The following is a 19547-nucleotide window of genomic DNA, read 5'->3' as shown; positions in this document are numbered from 1 at the left end:
TGACTCAACAGATAGACCTATAGGCTCTCCCAAAACCCCCGACCTTAGCTCACAAGGATGGTAAATGGCAGAGGCAAGGGAGACTGACATTGCCCTAGCAAGCAGGACAATGCCCTAGAGACTGACATATATTATATGATCAGCGCCCAAGCCCCTTCTCTACCCAAGTTAGAACCAGTGAGGACCAGGTAATGGCTGCTGGTGACTCAACAGATAGACCTATAGGCTCTCCCAAAACCCCCGACCTTAGCTCACAAGGATGGTAAATGGCAGAGGCAAGGGAGACTGACATTGTCCTAGCAAGCAGGAAAATGCCCAAGAGACTAACCATATAAATATGATCAGCGCCCAAGACCCTTCTCTACCCAAGTTAGAACCAGTGAGGACCAGGCAATGGCTGCTGATGACTCAACAGATAGACCTATAGGCTCCCCCAAATCCACCGACCTTAGCTCACAAGGATGGTAAATGATAGAGGTAAGGGACAGTGACATTGCCCTAACAAGCAGGACAATGCCCAAGAGACTGACATTATATACTATATGATCAGCGCCCAAGCCCCTTCTCCACCCAAGTTAGAACCAGGGAGGACCAGGCAATGGCTGCTGATGACTCAACAGATAGACCTATAGGCTTCCCCAAATCCCCCTACCTTAGCTCACAAGGATGGTAAGGTTGCAGACAATATAGGCAATAACGAGTCTGAGCGGGACTCGAAATCCCGTAAATCTCCTTTTTAAATAATGATAGAAAGTAGTTAATAAAGAACATGAACTCTCTCTCTCTCTCTCTCTCTCTCTCTCTCTCTCTCTCTCTCATTTTTGTCGTATGTAACAGCAATATATTCTTGCTAATGTAATATGGATTCTCCAAACCAAGTCAACTCTGTAAAAGTCAAGCTAGACTCATTGGGCTGGTAAACTCCTTTTTGAATAATGATAAAAAGTAGTTAATACAGAACATGATCTCTCTCTCTCTCTCTCTCTCTCTCTCTCTCTCTCTCTCATTTTTGTCGTATGTAACAGCCATATATGTAATATGGATTCTCCAAACTTCAAGACATCTCTATAAGAATCAACCTAGACTCACAGGCCTGGTAAACTCCTTTTTGAATAATGATAAAAAAGTACTGTTAACAAAGAACATGAACTCTCTCTCTCTCTCTCTCTCTCTCTCTCTCTCTCAGCAAAACAGTAGAGTAAGCCTCCACTTCCGGTAAAGAGGTTTAAGCGCACCAGAACACGAGCATTAGCTTCCGCCGTCATTAAACTCAGAATGATTAAGAGCTAACGGCAAGCGTTTCATTAACAGCAAACGTCGTTTGGGAATCTAAAAGGCATTTGCAAGAACAAATGGCTCTTGCATGCGGAAAATGAGCCACACCGAAGACATAATGAGACTAGGAACGTTTAGCCTTTCAGTTTGATAGACCGAACTCGCTACTGGAGTCGGCCTTAAAATGTTTGGTGATAAAGTAAGTTTTGATCCATTTAAGTATTATAATTTATTTTATGTTTCTTGATAATTTGGTTTACTTTATGTTTATTGTTTTCAAAGAGCTTTGATAATGAGAGAGAGAGAGAGAGAGAGAGAGAGAGAGAGAGAGAAAATTATATCATAAATATTCAATAAAAGACAAATAAACTTTTTTTCCCAACCAGAGAGAGAGAGAGAGAGAGAGAGAGAGAGAGAGAGAATTATATCAATATAAATATTCAATAAAAGACAAATAAATTTTTTCACCAAACAACCAGAGAGAGAGAGAGAGAGAGAGAGAGAGTTAAATCAATATAAATATTCAATAAAAGACAAATAAACTTTTTTTTACAAAACATAACCAGAGAGAGAGAGAGAGAGAGAGAGAGAGAGAGAGAGAGAATATCAATATAAATATTCAATAAAAGACAAATAAATATTTTTTTTTTTACCAAACATAACCACACAAAACACTAGTGTTTTATGTTGTTTGTGTAAATATAAAACAAAAGAAAACACCACATGACTAAATTTTCCTCCAGTTCATGACGTCATCAAAGCAAGCAGATGTTTGTTTGCTAATCGAGTTTGAGTCAAGTTCACAAGTTCAAACATTCAGCGATTCCTTTTAAATGAACAGGATGATATAACTCTCTCTTCATAGATTATATGTGATATACTTAACGTTGTTACTGATCTTTGAGATATTTTATAATCATTATTTTTCATATACTATTATATTTCCTTTTATTAAAGAGCGATTTAACTGTTTGAACCATACATTTCCAACTTAGCCTTTAGCTTGAATAATAATAATAATAATAATATATTGTGACGGTCTTTAGTTCAAACTATTATTCCGTTAGTCACCAATGAACAGAAGAAAGCAGAATCAGACAGAATACCCTTAATAAAATAGAATAGTATTTTTCTTTCAATTGTTGCATAATTTCGCGGGAATTAGACCTACGATTATTATTATTATTATTATTATTATTATTATTATTACTAGCCAAGCTACAACCCAAGTTGGAAAAGCAAGATGCTATAAACCCAAGGGCTCCAATAGGGAAAATAGCCCAGTGAGGAGAGGAAATAAGGAAATAAGTAAATGAAGAGAACAAGTTAACAATGAATCATTCTAAAACAGTAACAACTTCAAAACAGATGTTCAAGCCCACTGCAAAAATCTTTGTAAACAGTACTTCTATTATTATTAAAAATGATCTTTACTGGCCAATGAGTCTAGCTTGACTCTTAAGACGGATTTACATGGTCGAGAGTTCGACAAACAAGTGTTCGAAGTGATGTTCGGTTGTCGAATACTTTTGCCGAACTGTTCGAAGAGAGTCTGTTCTCGCCTGATTTTTGTGGGCGGGGCTTCATTGTTCCCAAACCTTATGCATTTATGCCTGACTCCACCTCTTCGAACAGTTTGACAAGCAGGTTCGACAACCGGATTTGATGAACCGTTCGACCGAGGAAACTTCGCTTTAAAAAGTTGGCTTGAAGTTTGGGAAATTCATTTTGCATTTACAAGAATATGTGGCTGTTGCACAGAACAAAATGAGAGAGAGAGAGAGAGAGAGAGAGAGAGAGAGAGGGGGGGGGGGCATCATACCAGCCCCTCCACCCCCTTTTCCCCAGTCACTTACGCCTCTTTGGTTCCCCATATTCCTTGGCGATAAAATTGGAAGTTTCCTCGCCAAAGTTGGTCCCTTAGCGGGAAAAGTTCTTGAGGAATTGGAGAGAGAGAGAGAGAGAGAGAGAGAGAGAGAACGCTATATTACGAGCGAGCGTGATATTATCGGTTTAAATTTCGAAATAAAATTATATAAAAGCTCTAATTAACATCCTACAGTGAATATCATACATATTCCGCATTTCCCCTCAGTCAAAATAAACTAATCTTTAACTATACTACTAAACTCTAGTATTAATTTGTAGTAATGATAGTAACGGGATAGTAACGGGGACCATCTAGAATTCTAGATAGTAGGAGGCCTAGACTATGGTACAATAATCTACGGAATATCTTTGCCATTTTTGACATTTTTTAAAAAACTATTCGAAGTTTTTAATATAAAAAGCGAATTGGCAGTAGTGAATGCATGTGGTGTTGTAGCCAGTGATTAAATTTAGCATTCTGGAAGCGTTATAAATTACGTAGAGGTTGTCTGAGGAAAACAACTACCAGTGATTTGAGCACTCTGGAAACGTTGTAGAGGCTTTGCAGTGAGTGCAAGCAATGTTGTAGCCAGTGATTTTAGACTTCTGGAAACATTGTAAACGTTGTAGAGGCTTTGCACCGAGTGCAAGCAGTGTTGTAGCCAGTGATTTTAGACTTCTGGAAACATTGTAAATGTTGTAGAGGCTTTGCAGCGAGTGCAAGCAGTGCTGTAGCCAGTGATTTTAGACTTCTGGAAACATTGTAAATGTTGTAGAGGCTTTGCAGAGAGTGCAAGCAATGTTGTAGCCAGTGATTTTAGACTTCTGGAAACATTGTAAATGTTGTAGAGGCTTTGCACTGAGTGCAAGCAGTGTTTTAGCCAGTGAATTTAGCCTTCATGAAGCGTTGTAAACGTTGTTGAGCCTGTCTTACGAAAGAACTGCCAGTGATTTGAACCTTCTGGAAACGTTGTAGAGGCTTTGCAGTGAGTGCAAGCAATGTTGTAGCCAGTGATTTTAGATTTCTGGAAACATTGTAAATGTGTGTAGAGGCTTTGCAGCGAGTGCAAGCAATGTTTGTAGCTGGATTTTAGACTTCTGGAAACATTGTAAATGTTGTAGAGGCTTTGCACCGAGTGCAAGCAGTGTTGTAGCCAGTGATTTTAGACTTCTGGAAACATTGTAAATGTTGTAGAGGCTTTTGCAGCGAGTACAAGCAGTGTTGTAGCCAGTGATTTTAGACTTCTGGAAACATTGTAAATGTTGTAGAGGCTTTGCTACCGAGTGCAAGCAGTGTTGTAGCCAGTGATTTTAGACTTCTGGAAACATTGTAAACGTTATAGAGGCTTTGCAGCGAGTGGCAAGCAGTGTTGTAGCCAGTGATTTTAGACTTCTGGAAACATTGTAAACGTTTGTAGAGGCTTTGCAGCGAGTGAATGCAGTGTTGTAGCCAGTGATTTTAGACTTCTGGAAACATTGTAAACGTTATTAGAGGCTTTGCAGCGAGTGCAAGCAGTGTTGTAGCCAGTGATTTTAGACTTCTGGAAACATTGTAAACGTTGTAGAGGCTTTGCAGCGAGTGAATGCAGTGTTTGTAGCCAGTGATTTTAGGACTTCTGGAAACATTGTAAACGTTATAGAGGCTTTGCAGCGAGTGCAAGCAGTGTTTGTAGCCAGTGATTTTAGACTTCTGGAAACATTGTAAGCGTTGTAGAGGCTTTGCAGCGAGTGCAAGCAGTGTTGTAGCCAGTGATTTTAGACTTCTGGAAACATTGTAAAACGTTATAGAGGCTTTGCAGCGAGTGCAAGCAGTGTTGTAGCCAGTGATTTTAGACTTCTGGAAACATTGTAAACGTTGTAGAGGCTTTGCAGCGAGTGAATGCAGTGTTGTAGCCAGTGATTTTAGACTTCTGGAAACATTGTAAACGTTGTAGAAGCTTTGCAGTGAGTGCAAGCAATGTTGTAGCCAGTGATTTTAGACTTCTGGAAACATTGTAAATGTTGTAGAAGCTTTGCAGTGAGTGCAAGCAATGTTGTAGTCAGTGATTTTAGCTTCATGAAGCGTTGTAAATGTTGTAGAGGCTTTGCAGCGAGTGCAAGCATGTTGTAGCCAGAAATTTTTAGCCTTCTGGAAAGTTTATAAACAGTAGGCCTATAAAGGCTCTCTGGGGAAAGAACTACCAATGAGCTGGTTAGGAAATTTGTAGGAGATTGTGGTTTTCGAGTGTACCTCTCGGGGTATTCCTCTTTCACCAGGGTATAACTACTCCTGTCCCCCTGCCGCTCAGCGTGACAGTAAAGAAATATATTCAGTTATGTATAGCCAGACACTTGGTCTTTATTATATATGGGAGGATATACAAGAATGCAAAACTTCTTCTTACGACTTTTTTAGTCCCACTGTAAGGCAGGGTCGGCCCGCTCGAGTCATCTTAATTTCTATTAATTGCATTTTCTTCCCACAATCTCACCCCACAATATATATATATATATATATAGTATAAGTGTCACCAGCCGTTTACTAGTCCAGTGCAGAACAAAAGCCTCAAACATGTCCTTACACTTGCGTCTGTATCTGGTCTATCTGTGCCGGGCCACGCCCGCAAACTTTCTTAGTTCGTCAATCCATCGTCGTTTCTTCATTTCTCCGCTTCTTTTGCAATCTCTGGGGATTCCCTCTGTTATTCTTAAGGCTCATCCATTGTCTGTCATTCTCATTATATGACCTACCTATGTCCATATATATAATATATACATAGGCCTATATATATAATACATACATATATATATATATATATATATATGACACCACGTATCGTTTTCAACCCTCTAAGTGTGAGCGATATATATTGCTAGTACTAAATATCAAGGCGATCTTTTACTTAAAATATTTACGAAAAGACCCCGTAAATATATGACAGAGAAAATATATGTATTTTTCGTTAAATCTTGAGGGTGATTCTCAAACGAAAAATGTGGTTTACATTTCCCCAAGAATTTTGGAAGGGCAGATATATTACATTGGCCTAATTTAGTTTGTTTACGACAATGATCCAAAGCAGTGTTGCCAAGCGCACAAAATCTTCCAAATACTCGTAAGGCCAAATAAGGAGCATATAATAGTTGGTAACACTGCTTTGGAGTGACCAAATATATGTTTGTTTTAAAATAGTCATAAAAACGAGTTGTGGAAAATATTAATAATCTCTGATTTATTTTTTGGCATAGTGACAAAATGACCTTAGTGGGTCATTTATCAAACCAATTATGAAATTTAGGTAATTTATTAAACGAATTATGAAATTTAGGAAAGTATCTTTATCAGCGTGATTTACTGATAACATATGGAAATGACACCGTGATTATTCATTACAAATTTATCATTATCAAAATAACTTCTACTGTCAATTAATACTAATGAAAATAAAGATAGATTATTATTAAATATGAATAACTAAATATTCTCTTTGTGTCAGGGTACTTGTGTCTGATTATGGCTATAAATTACAAATAATTATATTGACCATGTTTTAATAGAAGTAATAAAGGCTGATTCACATGATAAGACTTGTAATGGGTTATAACGTGAATTAGCAGAGAGAGAGAGAGAGAGAGAGAGAGAGAGAGAGAGAGAGTTGTGTATAAATTCGCGCTCTCGTAATTGGGAAGTCTCTCACAGAGAGAGAGAGAGAGAGAGAGAGAGAGAGAGAGAGAGAGTGGTGCCTGAATTCGCTCTCTCGTAATTGAAAAAGAGTTGTGTATAAAATTCGCGCTCTCGTAATTGGGAAGTCTCTCACACAGAGAGAGAGAGAGAGAGAGAGAGAGAGAGAGATTTCAATTACGAGAGAGTGGATTTAGGCACCACACACACAGAGAGAGAGAGAGAGAGAGAGAGAGAGAGAGAGAGTGAGCTTTTTCAATTATGAGAGAGCGAATTCAGGCACCACTCTCTCTCTCTCTCTCTCTCTCTCTCTCTCTGACATGTAATTTACTGTCATATGTCTGTCCTAAGCCCGGATAAAATTAGGGGCGGGGGGGATCACCATAATTCGAAGAATCAAGTGTCCACTCGTGGACTCAGGTTAATAACTGAATGGGTGACCTATAATAAATAAGAGACAGTAACAGAGTTATTTTCTTTCTCCAAACAGGTAAGCTTAGGAACTCTGCTTCTTGTACAGGTATAATACAGGGATTACATTCAAATATGCCGTCGTTCAGTCCGGGGTCTGGATGTGTAATCACTGTTTCATATATATATATGCAAGTAGAATGAAGAGACTTGGACTATTGAAGCTTTATTTCATCACAGTATGTTTTATGAAATTCACGAATCTAGAAGACGCCTCGGATTTAAACAGCTAACTGTGAGAGAGAGAGAGAGAGAGAGAGAGAGAGAGAGAGAGTCCAGTTGCTCAAATATTTATGAATATGCGAGTACCGGTTCTCCAAGGCTGAATCCAACCTCATAAAAATCTATTACGTTTGGAGCGATGGCATGACTGATTATCATAGAAAACGGACTCCCCAGAACCATTAAAGGAGTATCTAGCAACTCAAGAACAATAAGAAAAACAATAACTCAGCGAAAGGAAGAGGGGAAATAAAAAAAAAAGAAATATCAAAACGGCTAAACAACGAGAGAAACCTTACATCACACAGGTTCCCCTCCGACCTGCACTCTCCCCTCCGACTGTACTCTCCCCTCCGACCTGCTCTCCAAACCTCACTCTCACTGCTCCTCTTTCCTCATAGGATGGCTAGCAACCTTTGAAAAAAAAAGAGAAAAAAAAAGAGGGAGAGGGGAATTGTGTCAGTGGGCCTCTTGTATCGTACGTCCGCCAACCCCAGCCAGCCCTCAAACACCACTTTAAGGACTCGATTCTGCCTTGCGCTCTTTCCACCTTCGTACGACAACGCATGTATGACTTTCCTAAATGCTCTCTCTCTCTCTCTCACTCTCTCTCTCTCTCTCTCTCTCTCTCTCTAAATGCGATCCTGATGAGTATTCATTTATTTGCGGTGAAGATAAAAAGAAAAATCACCGAACAAATAGATGTGTGATTTCGCCCGAGTGTTAGATGTTCAGGTTTAATATAGTTATCTGTTCTGTACTGACTCTGGTTTAAACAGTTCTATATAGATAAAATACATGAACGATGTACAATATTCCCTCGCATTAACCAATTTCATTTGTATTATTAATAGCAGCTATTAGGAATCGGACCGAATTGATAATATAAAATATTGATGATGTCGAAGTATTTTGAATTTTCTATTGAGAATGGCTTCGGCGAGAACTAGTACTATGTAAGGACTGATATAACGAGGTTAATAGTACTATCTATGACAGTAGGCAGAGGCAAGAGGAAATATAACTATTAATGTAGTAAAATAAAAAGGAGGAATAGTACGATTCATGATAATAAGAACAGATAAACAGACCAAACTATAGTATTGATAACGAATGGAAACTTTTCAAGCTATTCGAGAAGAAACCACAATTAAATAGTACCAGCCACGGGTATTGAATATATAAAAGAAATAGAAGTATTATCAATAGATAAGAATAGATGAAAATAGATTAAGTACAAGGGGAAAAGAGTGACCTACTATAAATAAGGGTAAGACGGAAAGAAATATAGAGAAAATAGTACTAGCCAATAGCTCTGGCCTTCGTTTATATTCAGTAGGTTCCCTTTCGACTGGGCCCCACACGACCCTCCTTTCCTAGTGATACCAGGTTTGATAGCAAAGCCCTTAAAGGGGGGATTTCACTCCTTTTAGACGCGATAAGTGACCCTTAGGGACTCATTTGTGTGAAGAGGGTTGAAGCTCACCGTATCTCTAGACCGATGGACTGATTGAAGAGCACCCGTTCAGGTTCAATCGAGTCAAAATCTCTCTCTCTCTCTCTCTCTCTCTCTCTCTCTCTCTCTCTCAAGACAAATATATAGAATAGTAAATCTTTATATAGGTTATATAGATTTGGAAGAAGAGGATGTCAAGAAACTTGAAATTAAAGAATATAACAACCACTCTGTCTCTTTACACACACACACACACACATATATATATATATATATATATACTTGCCAAAGGAGAACATATTCTTTAGTACCACTACAATGTGAACCTCGTACACACACACACACACACACACACAAATACACAAATAATTAAATACATAGAAAAATGAAATGAATGAATACAGTAATGTAGTTGATATGCATATGTTGTAGTACCAAAACTTAAGTATGAAAAAAATGGAAAAATTGTATTTCTTTTATATATTCTGAATAAACAAGGTATAAATAAATCCTCCAGGTGCTAAGGAAAGAGGATAGTTACCATACTCATCTTGGCACCTAAGACGGTTAATTCTTATAACCGAATATTACAAAAATCTTCTAAGATGATTTTAAATTCATTCAAGTATGTAAATAAGAATAAATGCAATTCTAAAAGCTTTGAAATAACATTAGGCCTACAAGATATGGATTCCATTTTTAAAGCTTTAAAATGGCCCTAGGCCTAAATGATATGGATTATTTAATACTGATAAATGGCTGCCAAATTTAGATTAAATAACAGGAAAATGATTTCAATATAAAAATTATTTATAATCACTGAAACATCTCTTTGGCTTGAACCAACTAAAAGGTTAAATAAATGATAAAATGAATACTCGTAAGTGAATGAATATACCTCAATGGTTTGAACTAGCAAATATGAGAATGATAAAAAACTGACTAAATTGAATAGAAATAATTAGTATAATGAAAAATTAAGACGTGGGTAAATTGAAAAGACCAAAATAATAATAATAATAATAATAATAATAATTTCTGTTAAAATACGCATTAAAAAATACTTTCTTCAAAGTCATCAGTATTGAAATCATTAAAAATTTCAAGTAACTGAAATTTCTGAAGTTTTGAAGATTTTAAAAGACTTAAGAAATGATTTACGATTATAATATAAGAATGAAATTTCCACACACGTGCGCGCGCACACACACACACACAAACACACACACTTAAAGGGTTATTAGTGAGCCCAGTTGGTATTTAATATCCAAAAAATAAAAAAAACTATATTCAATGTGTACTATCATTCGGCATTTTATTCATTCAATTATTTATAGGTTCGTTAATTGGAATAATAATTACTATTTTAAGACCGAATAGAAATGATAATTAGAAAGTACTCCACATATAAATAAACCATAACAAAATAATAGGATTATGACGTTGTTACTGTTTTTAGAATGAGTTATTGTTAATTTGTTCTCTTCATTTATTTATTTCCTTATTTCCTTTCCTCACTGGGCTATTTTTCCCTGTTGGAGCCCCTGGGCTTATAGCATCTTGCTTTTCCAACTAGGGTTGTAGCTTGGATAGTAATAATAATAATAATAATAATAATAATAATAATAAAGAGGAGGGTATAAACCCTACGGGGTACGCACGCCACATTTCAAGTTTTAAATGTCACTCATGAATGGCAGAGGCAAGGAACAGGAAACTGTCCTAAATTAGAATAGAAACTGATCCTAAATACATATGATTAGCCCTCAAGAACCCCTCTTCATGAACTTTGGACCAGGGGGGACCAGGTAATGGCTGCTGATAACTCCGTAGGTACACCTATAAACTCTCCCAAACCCGCATCCCTAGCTCACAAGGATGGTGAGGTTGCAGACACACTAGACAAAACAGCTTAGAGTAGGTCTCGAACTCCAGTTCGACAGATTGCCAGGCTGGGAAGTTTTCAATAGGCCATTGAACTTGCCTTAAGGCAATATACCATAACTGGGAAGTTTTGCCAAAACCCAAAATCTCAAACCGTTAAAAAAAAGTTTAAATAATTGAAGATTACAAAATCTTTCTACTATCAAAATTTGAGAGAGATAAGATCAATTATTCCTCATAATTACTATTGTGTGTTTTCTAAGCTGAGCAATATGTACGAGGAAAATAATAATGATAATGATAATAATAATAATAATAATAATAATAATAATAATAATAATAATAACAACAATAATGATAATAATAATAATAATAATAATAACAATAATAATAATAATAATAATAATAATAATAATAGCCTCTTCTAATAACCTTTAGAAAAAATAAGTTTTCTGGCAATTTATGTTCTTTTAAATTATTTTAGACGGAATCTCTCTCTCTCTCTCTCTCTCTCTCTCTCTATAAGAATCTAATACAAAAATCAACACAGTTTAAGATACGAGTAACAGATTCCACTTTAAGTATTTAAGAATATGGTCAATGTGATCAGGCGTTGGGGGTAGGGGAGACCCTTCAAGTTGAAGAAAAAAGACATCTTGAAGGCTAATAAGTGAATACAGCTATTGCAACAAGCCTTATTCGTCTGATGCAAGCGGAAAATTGTAAGGCTGAAAGGTCAGAGCAAAACTTATCTCTTCTCATTCATATCAATCGTTAATAAATAAAATTAATCCATTTAATAAAATAATTTCCCTCCTGATTTGTATAATTTTAATTAGTACGTCAAATTAAGCTATTTAATAATGTAATTATATCTCATTTATTTTCTATTTTGGCTTCATTTTAAGTTCAACATTGCCATTTTGAAAATGAGGTCAAAATTAAAATGTCGCTTTTATGAATTATTTTGTAGTTTTACTGTATCAATTCTTATATTCTTGACATTTCTCATTTTATTTAATTCCTTAATTCGCCTTCCACCGCCTTCCATACCCCATTTTTTACTGTACATATCTTTTCTAGGCTCTAATTCTCCCATCTTTAAACAGAATCAATGATTATTAACTTTCGAAATTTATTCATGTTGTCACAGAAGAAAAATTGCGAAACTCTACGGACGAAAAGACCACAATTTCGAGAATCAAACTAATGCTTTTAAACTAACCAATTTTTAAGATTTGCAATTATTTATAGATACTGTTATTAAGTCTTGTGTATGAGACTGCAGCAGTGACCTAAGTGACGCCTTGGAGCTTTCGCTCTCATGTCATTATTAGAAAGTAATAATAATAATACTGTGTTTCGCAGAGGAGTAGGATTGGATTCATAAAATTTTGGATAATTAAACGGTACTAGACCCGGGGAGAGCATTCAGCACCGAGGTAAAGTAAAATAATAATAAAGTAGATGCTGTAATGATCAAATAATGCCTACAGTGTACCGCATGAATCACACTTATAGCAAATTGTTTTTAAGGTGATGGTGAAATTTTGAATCATAAAATTTTGAATCATAAAATTTTGAATCATAATGAGCAAGTAGATGCTGTAATGACCAAAAAATAATGCCTACAGTATACCACATGAATCAAACTTAAAGCAACTTCTTTTCAAGGTGATGGTGAAATTTTGAATCATAAAATTTTGAATCATAAAATTTTTAATCATAATGAGCAAGTAGATGTTTTAATGACCTTAAAGCAATGCCTACAGTATACCACATGAATCACACTTAAAGCAACTTTTTTTCAAGGTGATAATGACATTTTGAATCATAACAATCAATGAAAATAAATCAAATGTGCCTAAAGTGGACCGCATGAATCACACTTATAGCAACTTGTTTTCAAGGTGATAATGACATTTTGAATCATACCAATCAAGGAAAATAAGTCAAATAATGCCTACAGTATACCGCATGAATCACACTTATAGCAACTTGTTTTTAAGGTGATAATGTCATTTTGAATCATAACAATCAATTAATAAAAAATAAAATCAAATGGTTGTGACACTCACAGACCAGTCCCAGGGAACGCCGGAAGTAAGAGCTGGAGCATCACCAACCTGGAACGATAAAAAAAGGAACATTTTAGATTTTCTTACAATAATTGATTGAAGATTTTTGAAAAAAAACTGATGATTAAAAAAAGGATTTCGGAAAAGTTTCTGTGATTTTTTAATATGAGTTTTTAAATGATTAAGCGAAGCATTTTTCAATGAAATGGATCTACTGTAGGTATGACGAGTCAAGGTTTTATGATTATATATATATATATATATATATATATATATATATATATATATATATATATATATATATATATATATATATATATATATATATATATATATATATATATTATATATATATGTTATATATATATATATATATATATATATGTATGTATATGTATGTATATATATATATATATATATATATATATATATATATATATATATATATATGTATATATGTATATATATATATATATATATATATATATATATATATATATATATATATATATATATACATATATACATACATATATATATATATATATATATACACATATATATATATATGTATATGGTTGTTGGTAATGTTATTGCAATAATCCTACGAGTATGAACAGAACGAGAAATACTATCATGTACAAAACATATGAATAAAATAAACTCAAAAATTTCTATAAACTATTTCTATATAAACTAGCAAATTGAACAAAAATATAAGCAACAACTGAAGGTAAATTCTAATAATAAAAAAAGGTTAAAACTAGGCAGATACCTTACACGTCTGGTGTGAACGGCAATGGACTTCAAAGATACACTAGGAGACTATAAAACATAAATAAGATTATCATAGCCTAGGGGTGAAGTCCCTGACTCGCAATCAGTGCTTCAGGAGTTCGAGTCTCGCTCAAGCTTAGCGAGTTTTCATTAGTATCCGCTACATCACTGTCCCTATAAAACTATGGATGGGGAGGGAGTTATGGGTCAGTCTAAAGTCAAACTGCTAATTCATTAGCAGCCATTACCTGGCCCTCCCTGGTCATAGATTAGGTGGAGAGAGGACGGGGCATTATTATTATTATTATTATTATTATTATTACTTTCTAAGCTACAACCCTAGATGGAAAAGCAGGATGCTATAAACCCTGGGGCTCCAACAGGGAAAATAGCCCAGTGAGGAATGGAAACTAGAAAAAGTAAAATATTTAAAAAGTAACAACGTTAAAATAAATATCTCCTTTATAAACTATTAAAACTTTAACAAAAACTAGAAAAGGAGAAATACGATAGAATAGTGTGCCCGAGTGCACCCTCAAGCAAGAGAGCTCTAACCCAAGACAGTGAAAGACCATGGTACAGAGGCTATGGCACTACCCAAGAATAGAGAACAATGAAATTTCACCCTCAAGCCAGAGCTGATCAATGTCCTCTCTCTCGCCTCTGCCGCTCACGAGAAGCCTTTAAAGACGCGATATTTGGCTTTTCGAGATTTGGTAAAGACGAGTTGGATGTTGGATGGCGATATTTATTCTGATTGGTATTATCAACGCTGTTAATGACAGACGTCATAAGTTACTTATATTACGACCAGATTGTTGATGATTATGATGATAATTTTAAAGAGGAACATTATGAGGGTAATGATATACAAATAATAACAGTACCTAACTCCTACATTATTATTATTATTATCATTATTATTATTATTACTATATCATTATTATTATTATTATTATCATTATTATTATTATTACTATATCATTATCATTATTATATCATTATCATTATTATTATCATGTAGTAGTAGTAGTAGTAGTAGTAGTAGTAGTAGTAGTAGTAGTAGTAGTAGTAGTAGTAGTCATATCAAAATAATCAAATCAACAAAGGATATTTTTGTCGTTGATTAAAAAAAAAAAGCGAAATCCTCCATAGGATCAAGTCCATATCACTCAAAGACAGCCCCCGTTAGCAACAATCAAATGAGAGAGAGAGAGAGAGAGAGAGAGAGAGAGAGAGAGAGCATTTGAATCTGTCGGCGAGATGAAGGGTTAAGACGAATTGACATTCGGATAATTAATTAGGTGTCGAAGCTGCTAATCCAGTTTGAGGCGTTCGAATTCAACTGGAAGAGGAGGAGGAGGAAGAAGAAGAAGAGAAGGAGGAGGAGGAGGAGGAAGAGGAGGAGGAGGAGAAAGAAGAGGAGGAGGAAGAGGAGGAGGAGGGGGGAGAGGAGGATGAAGAAGAGGAAGAAGAGGAGGAGGAGGAAAAAGAAGAGGAGGAAGAAGAGAAGGAGGAAAAAGAAGAGGAGGAAGAAGAGAAGGAGGAAAAAGAAGAGGAGGAAGAAGAGAAGGAGGAAAAAGAAGAGGAGGAAGAAGAGGAGGAGGAAAAAGAAGAGGAGAAAAAGAAGAGGAGGAAGAAGAGGAGGAGGAGGAAGAAGAGGAAGAGGAGGAGGAAGAAGAGGAAGAAGAGAAGGAGGAAGAAGAGGAGGAGGAAGAGGAGTAAGAAGAGGAAGAAGAGGTGGAGGAAGTGGAGGAGGAGGAGGAAGTGGAGGAGGAGGAGGAAGTGGAGGAGGAGGAGGAGGAGGAGGAGGAGGAGGAAGAAGAAGAGGAGGAGGAAGGAGGAGGAGGAGGAGAAAAAGGATGAAGAGGTGGAAGAAGAGGAGGAGGAGGAGTAAGAGGAGGAGGAAGAAGGAGGAGGAGGAAGAGGAGGAAGAAGGAGGAGAGGAGGAGGAGGAGGAGGAGGAGGAGGAGGAGGAGGAGGAGGAGGAGATGCAATTGGTTGAGAAAGATAGGGCTAGAGAGATAAAGGAGGTAAGCTGCTCAAATCCAAAGGCTATGTTAGTCGCTGTCTCTAGTTACTGAAGACACTGATCGTAATGTTGGAGACAATGTAACATTATAAGCATTGTTTTAAACAACGTAGGTATTGTCTGTAACATCAGAAATATTTTGTAACCGCGTAGAGATGGTACCTAATATCAGATACATTGTGACATTATAAACATTGACTGTAACCACGTAGATAATGTTCATAACATTGACGTTGTATATAACAAGAGAAATATTGTCTGTAACCACCTAGACATATCGACGTTGTATGTAGCATGAGACACACTGTCTGTAACCAAGACATTGTTCATAACATCAGAAAATCTTTCTGCAACTTCAGACATATTGTCTGTAACATCAGATGAATTTTATGTAACCATGTAGACATTGTCCTTAACATCAAAGTCATTGTCTATAACAGCATTGACATTGTCTGTAACCTTATAGACATTGTCCGTAACATCAGACATTTTCTGTAACATCGGAGATATTGTAACCAAAGAAATTGTTACATCAGACACCTATTTCTGTAACCTCGACGAATAACATCAGAAACATTGTAACTTCGCAAATATTATCCACGACAGAGACGCTCTCTGTAATATATATATATATATATATATATATATATATATATATATATATATATATATATATATATATATATATATATATATATACACATATATATCAATGTTATTGTTCTTAAACTTTTCTTCTAGTTTTTCCTTATTTACTTTCCTCACTGGGCTATTTTCCCGATTGGAACACTTGGGCTTATAGCATCCTGCTTTTCCAACTGAGGTTGTAGCTCAGCAAATAGTAATAATAATAATAATAATAATAATAATAATAATAATAATAATAATAATAATTAAGAACCAGTAATATAAATTAACCTATTAAAAAAAGCAACGTGGTTAGTGATACTACTATTGCCTCTAAAGAATTTAAGCTCACAATTATCGTTGCAAAATTAATATTTTAACCAATATTCATTATAACATAACTAATAACCATTAGTTCTAACGAATAGTCTGAGAGCAAGCATCTTTCAATATCACCTTTCAATAATACAATACGATTAGTTTTTAAACTTCATTAGTTCTTAAACATATGCAAAATTATATACTACAAATACTAGAAATAGATAATGATTAATCCACTAAGTATCATATAGTTATTATAATTTAGTTACTGTTCTTAAAATATTTCATTTTTCCTCGTTTCCTTTCCTCACTGGGCTACTTTCCCTGTTGGGGACCCTGGGCTTAGAGCATCCTGGTTTTCCAACTGGGGTTGTAGCTTAGCTAATAATAATAATAATAATAATAATAATAATAATAATAATGACAATAATAATTATAACAATAATAATAATAACTAATAATAATAATAATAATAATAATAAAAATAATGAATAATAATTATTTCGGCAGACATTACCACCCGCATACTACAGTAATCTCTCACTTCATTACTCTGACAAATGCTGTATTATAGTTTCCCATTACTATTATATCAATTATGTATCCTAACTAGCAACTGTAATGCATAATAGACTACGATTACTTATAACGAGAAACAACCTTTCATGTGTAAGAAATTACCATCATGTTTACTGAACAATAAGTAGAACATCGTGGCGTAATTTAATACTATTACTGACAAATCTCCAACGGATAACGGATGGAAACTAGTAGCAAACTAAAATGAAATATAGGCCACGCCCAAAAACAGTTGCCACATGTCTCCAGAGGAGAGATTGCAGTGACCGTCATCATTTTTCTCTTTTATAAAAACTAATAAGCAGTTATGTTTATTTGCCAGGTGATAGGATAAAAAATTTAGTAATTTTTAAAGGGATAAATAAATGAAAATGTACAGGAGCTCTGTTGAATACAATTACTGCCAAATCTCCAACGAATGAAAACTTATCAACCCAATATGAAATATAGGCCACGCCCATACACCATACATAGTTGCCACATGTCTCTAGACGAGAGATTGTAGTGCTGTCATAATTTTTCTCTTTTATAAAAACTGATCAGCTGTTAAGTTCTGTTCTTTGCCAGGCTATAGGATGAAAAAATGGAGTAATTCTTCAAGGGATAAGTAAAATGAAAACGTAAAGGAGCTCTGTTGAATACTATTACTACCAAATCTCCAACGGATGGAAACTTATCAACCTAATATGAAATATAGGCCACGCCCATAAACAGTTGCCACATGTCTCCCGACAAGAGATTGCAGTGACTGTCATAATTTTTCTCTTTTATACAAATCATCAGCTATTAAGTAATCTTTTAAGGGATAAGTAAAAGGAAAATGTAGAGGAGCTCCCTTGAATACTATTACTGCCAAATCTCCAACGGATGGAATCTATTAGCAACCTAAAATGAAATATAGGCCACGCCCATACAACATAGATGCCAGATGTTTCCAGACTATAGATTGCAGTGACCGTCATCATTTTCTTCTTTTACAAAAACTGATCAGCTGTTAAGTTCTGTTCATTGGCAGGCGATAGTATGAAAAATTAAGTAATCCTTTAAAGGTTTAAAGCTCATGAATGGCAGAGGCAAGGGACAGTGACATTGCCCTATTAAGCAGGACAACGCCCTAGAGACTGGCCATATGCCATGCCACCTCCCCATCCAAGCTAAGACCAAGGAGGGCCAGGCAAAGGCTGCTGATGACTGCAGGTTGACCTATAGGCTCACCCAAACCCAACCCCCATCCTTAGCTCACAAGGATGGTGTGGATGCAGCAACCAAAGGAACTGCTGAGTTTGAGCGGGACTCGAACCCCAGTCTGGTGATCAAAAGACAATATGTTACCACATCGGCCACTTATCTCCTGTAAGAGATAAATAAAAAGAAAATGTAAAGGAGCTCTAATAAAAAATGAAAAGAGCTATTTATACATATAAATAGCAAGAAAGCACTTCTGACTTTGATACCAAGTTTACCAGTCTTGCAAGTTTAAACAATAGGCGAATCTAAATGTTAGAATCCAAAATAGACTTTGGTTAAAGACCATCCGTGACTCACCTACTGTAACAAACTGAAAGAATATTTTTTTTTTTTTTTTGCTTAAGGGATTAACCCTTTACCAGCTTTCAAAATTCATGGCAAGTATTGCATTGTATTAAACTGCAATTTATTTCACGTATATATTATATATTAGACCTCAATTTATTCTTATAAGTTACTTTTCTTTTTGAGTCAATTTTTTTTTTTTTTTGCTTAAGGGATTATCCCTTTACCAGCTTTCAAAATTCATGGACAGTATTGCATTGTATTTAATTGCAATTTATTTCACATATATATTATATATTAGACCTCAATTTATTCTTATAAGTTACTTTTCTTTTTGAGTCTTTTTTTTTTTTTTTTTTTTTTTTTTTGCTTAAGGGATTATCCTTTTACCAGCTTTCAAAATTCATGGCAAGTATTGCATTGTATTTAATTCCAATTTATTTAACTTATATATTATATATTAGACCTCAATTTATTCTTATAAGTTACTTTTCTTTTTGAGTCAATTATGTCTAAGAATAAAATTATTACAAAACTATTGGGTTAGAGTTCTCTTGCTTGGGAGTACACTAGTCTATCTAATTCCTCTTCCCTTTGTTAAAGTTTTTATAATTTATATAGAAAATATCTATTTTGATGTTGTTACTCTTCTTAAAATATTTTATTTTTCCTTGTTTCCTTTCCTCGCTGGGACATTTTCCCTAATGGCGCACTGGACTCACATTTTGCTTTTTCAACTTTAAATAATAATAATAATAATAA

General features: G+C 35.1%; 1 protein-coding gene across 9 annotated transcripts in view; it reads right to left on the bottom strand.

Annotated features, from left to right (window-relative positions):
* Positions 1-19547, bottom strand: part of orb2 — a 220766-nt gene that overhangs the window by 62734 nt on the left and 138485 nt on the right. For 5 of the 9 annotated variants that reach the window (XM_068365077.1, XM_068365078.1, XM_068365079.1 and 2 more), the window contains exon 3: positions 12917-12964. The exons of 3 other annotated variants lie outside the window; for them this stretch is intronic. In XM_068365077.1, coding sequence (XP_068221178.1) covers positions 12917-12964 — 48 coding nt within the window. Of the gene's footprint in view, positions 1-12916; positions 12968-19547 lie in introns of all 9 variants that reach the window. One more of the 9 variants, XM_068365080.1, reaches the window with a different exon arrangement.

This window comes from Palaemon carinicauda, chromosome 42, assembly GCF_036898095.1.
Source record: "Palaemon carinicauda isolate YSFRI2023 chromosome 42, ASM3689809v2, whole genome shotgun sequence".
Classification (NCBI taxonomy): domain Eukaryota; kingdom Metazoa; phylum Arthropoda; class Malacostraca; order Decapoda; family Palaemonidae; genus Palaemon; species Palaemon carinicauda.
This window is presented reverse-complemented; position numbering and strand designations above follow the sequence as displayed.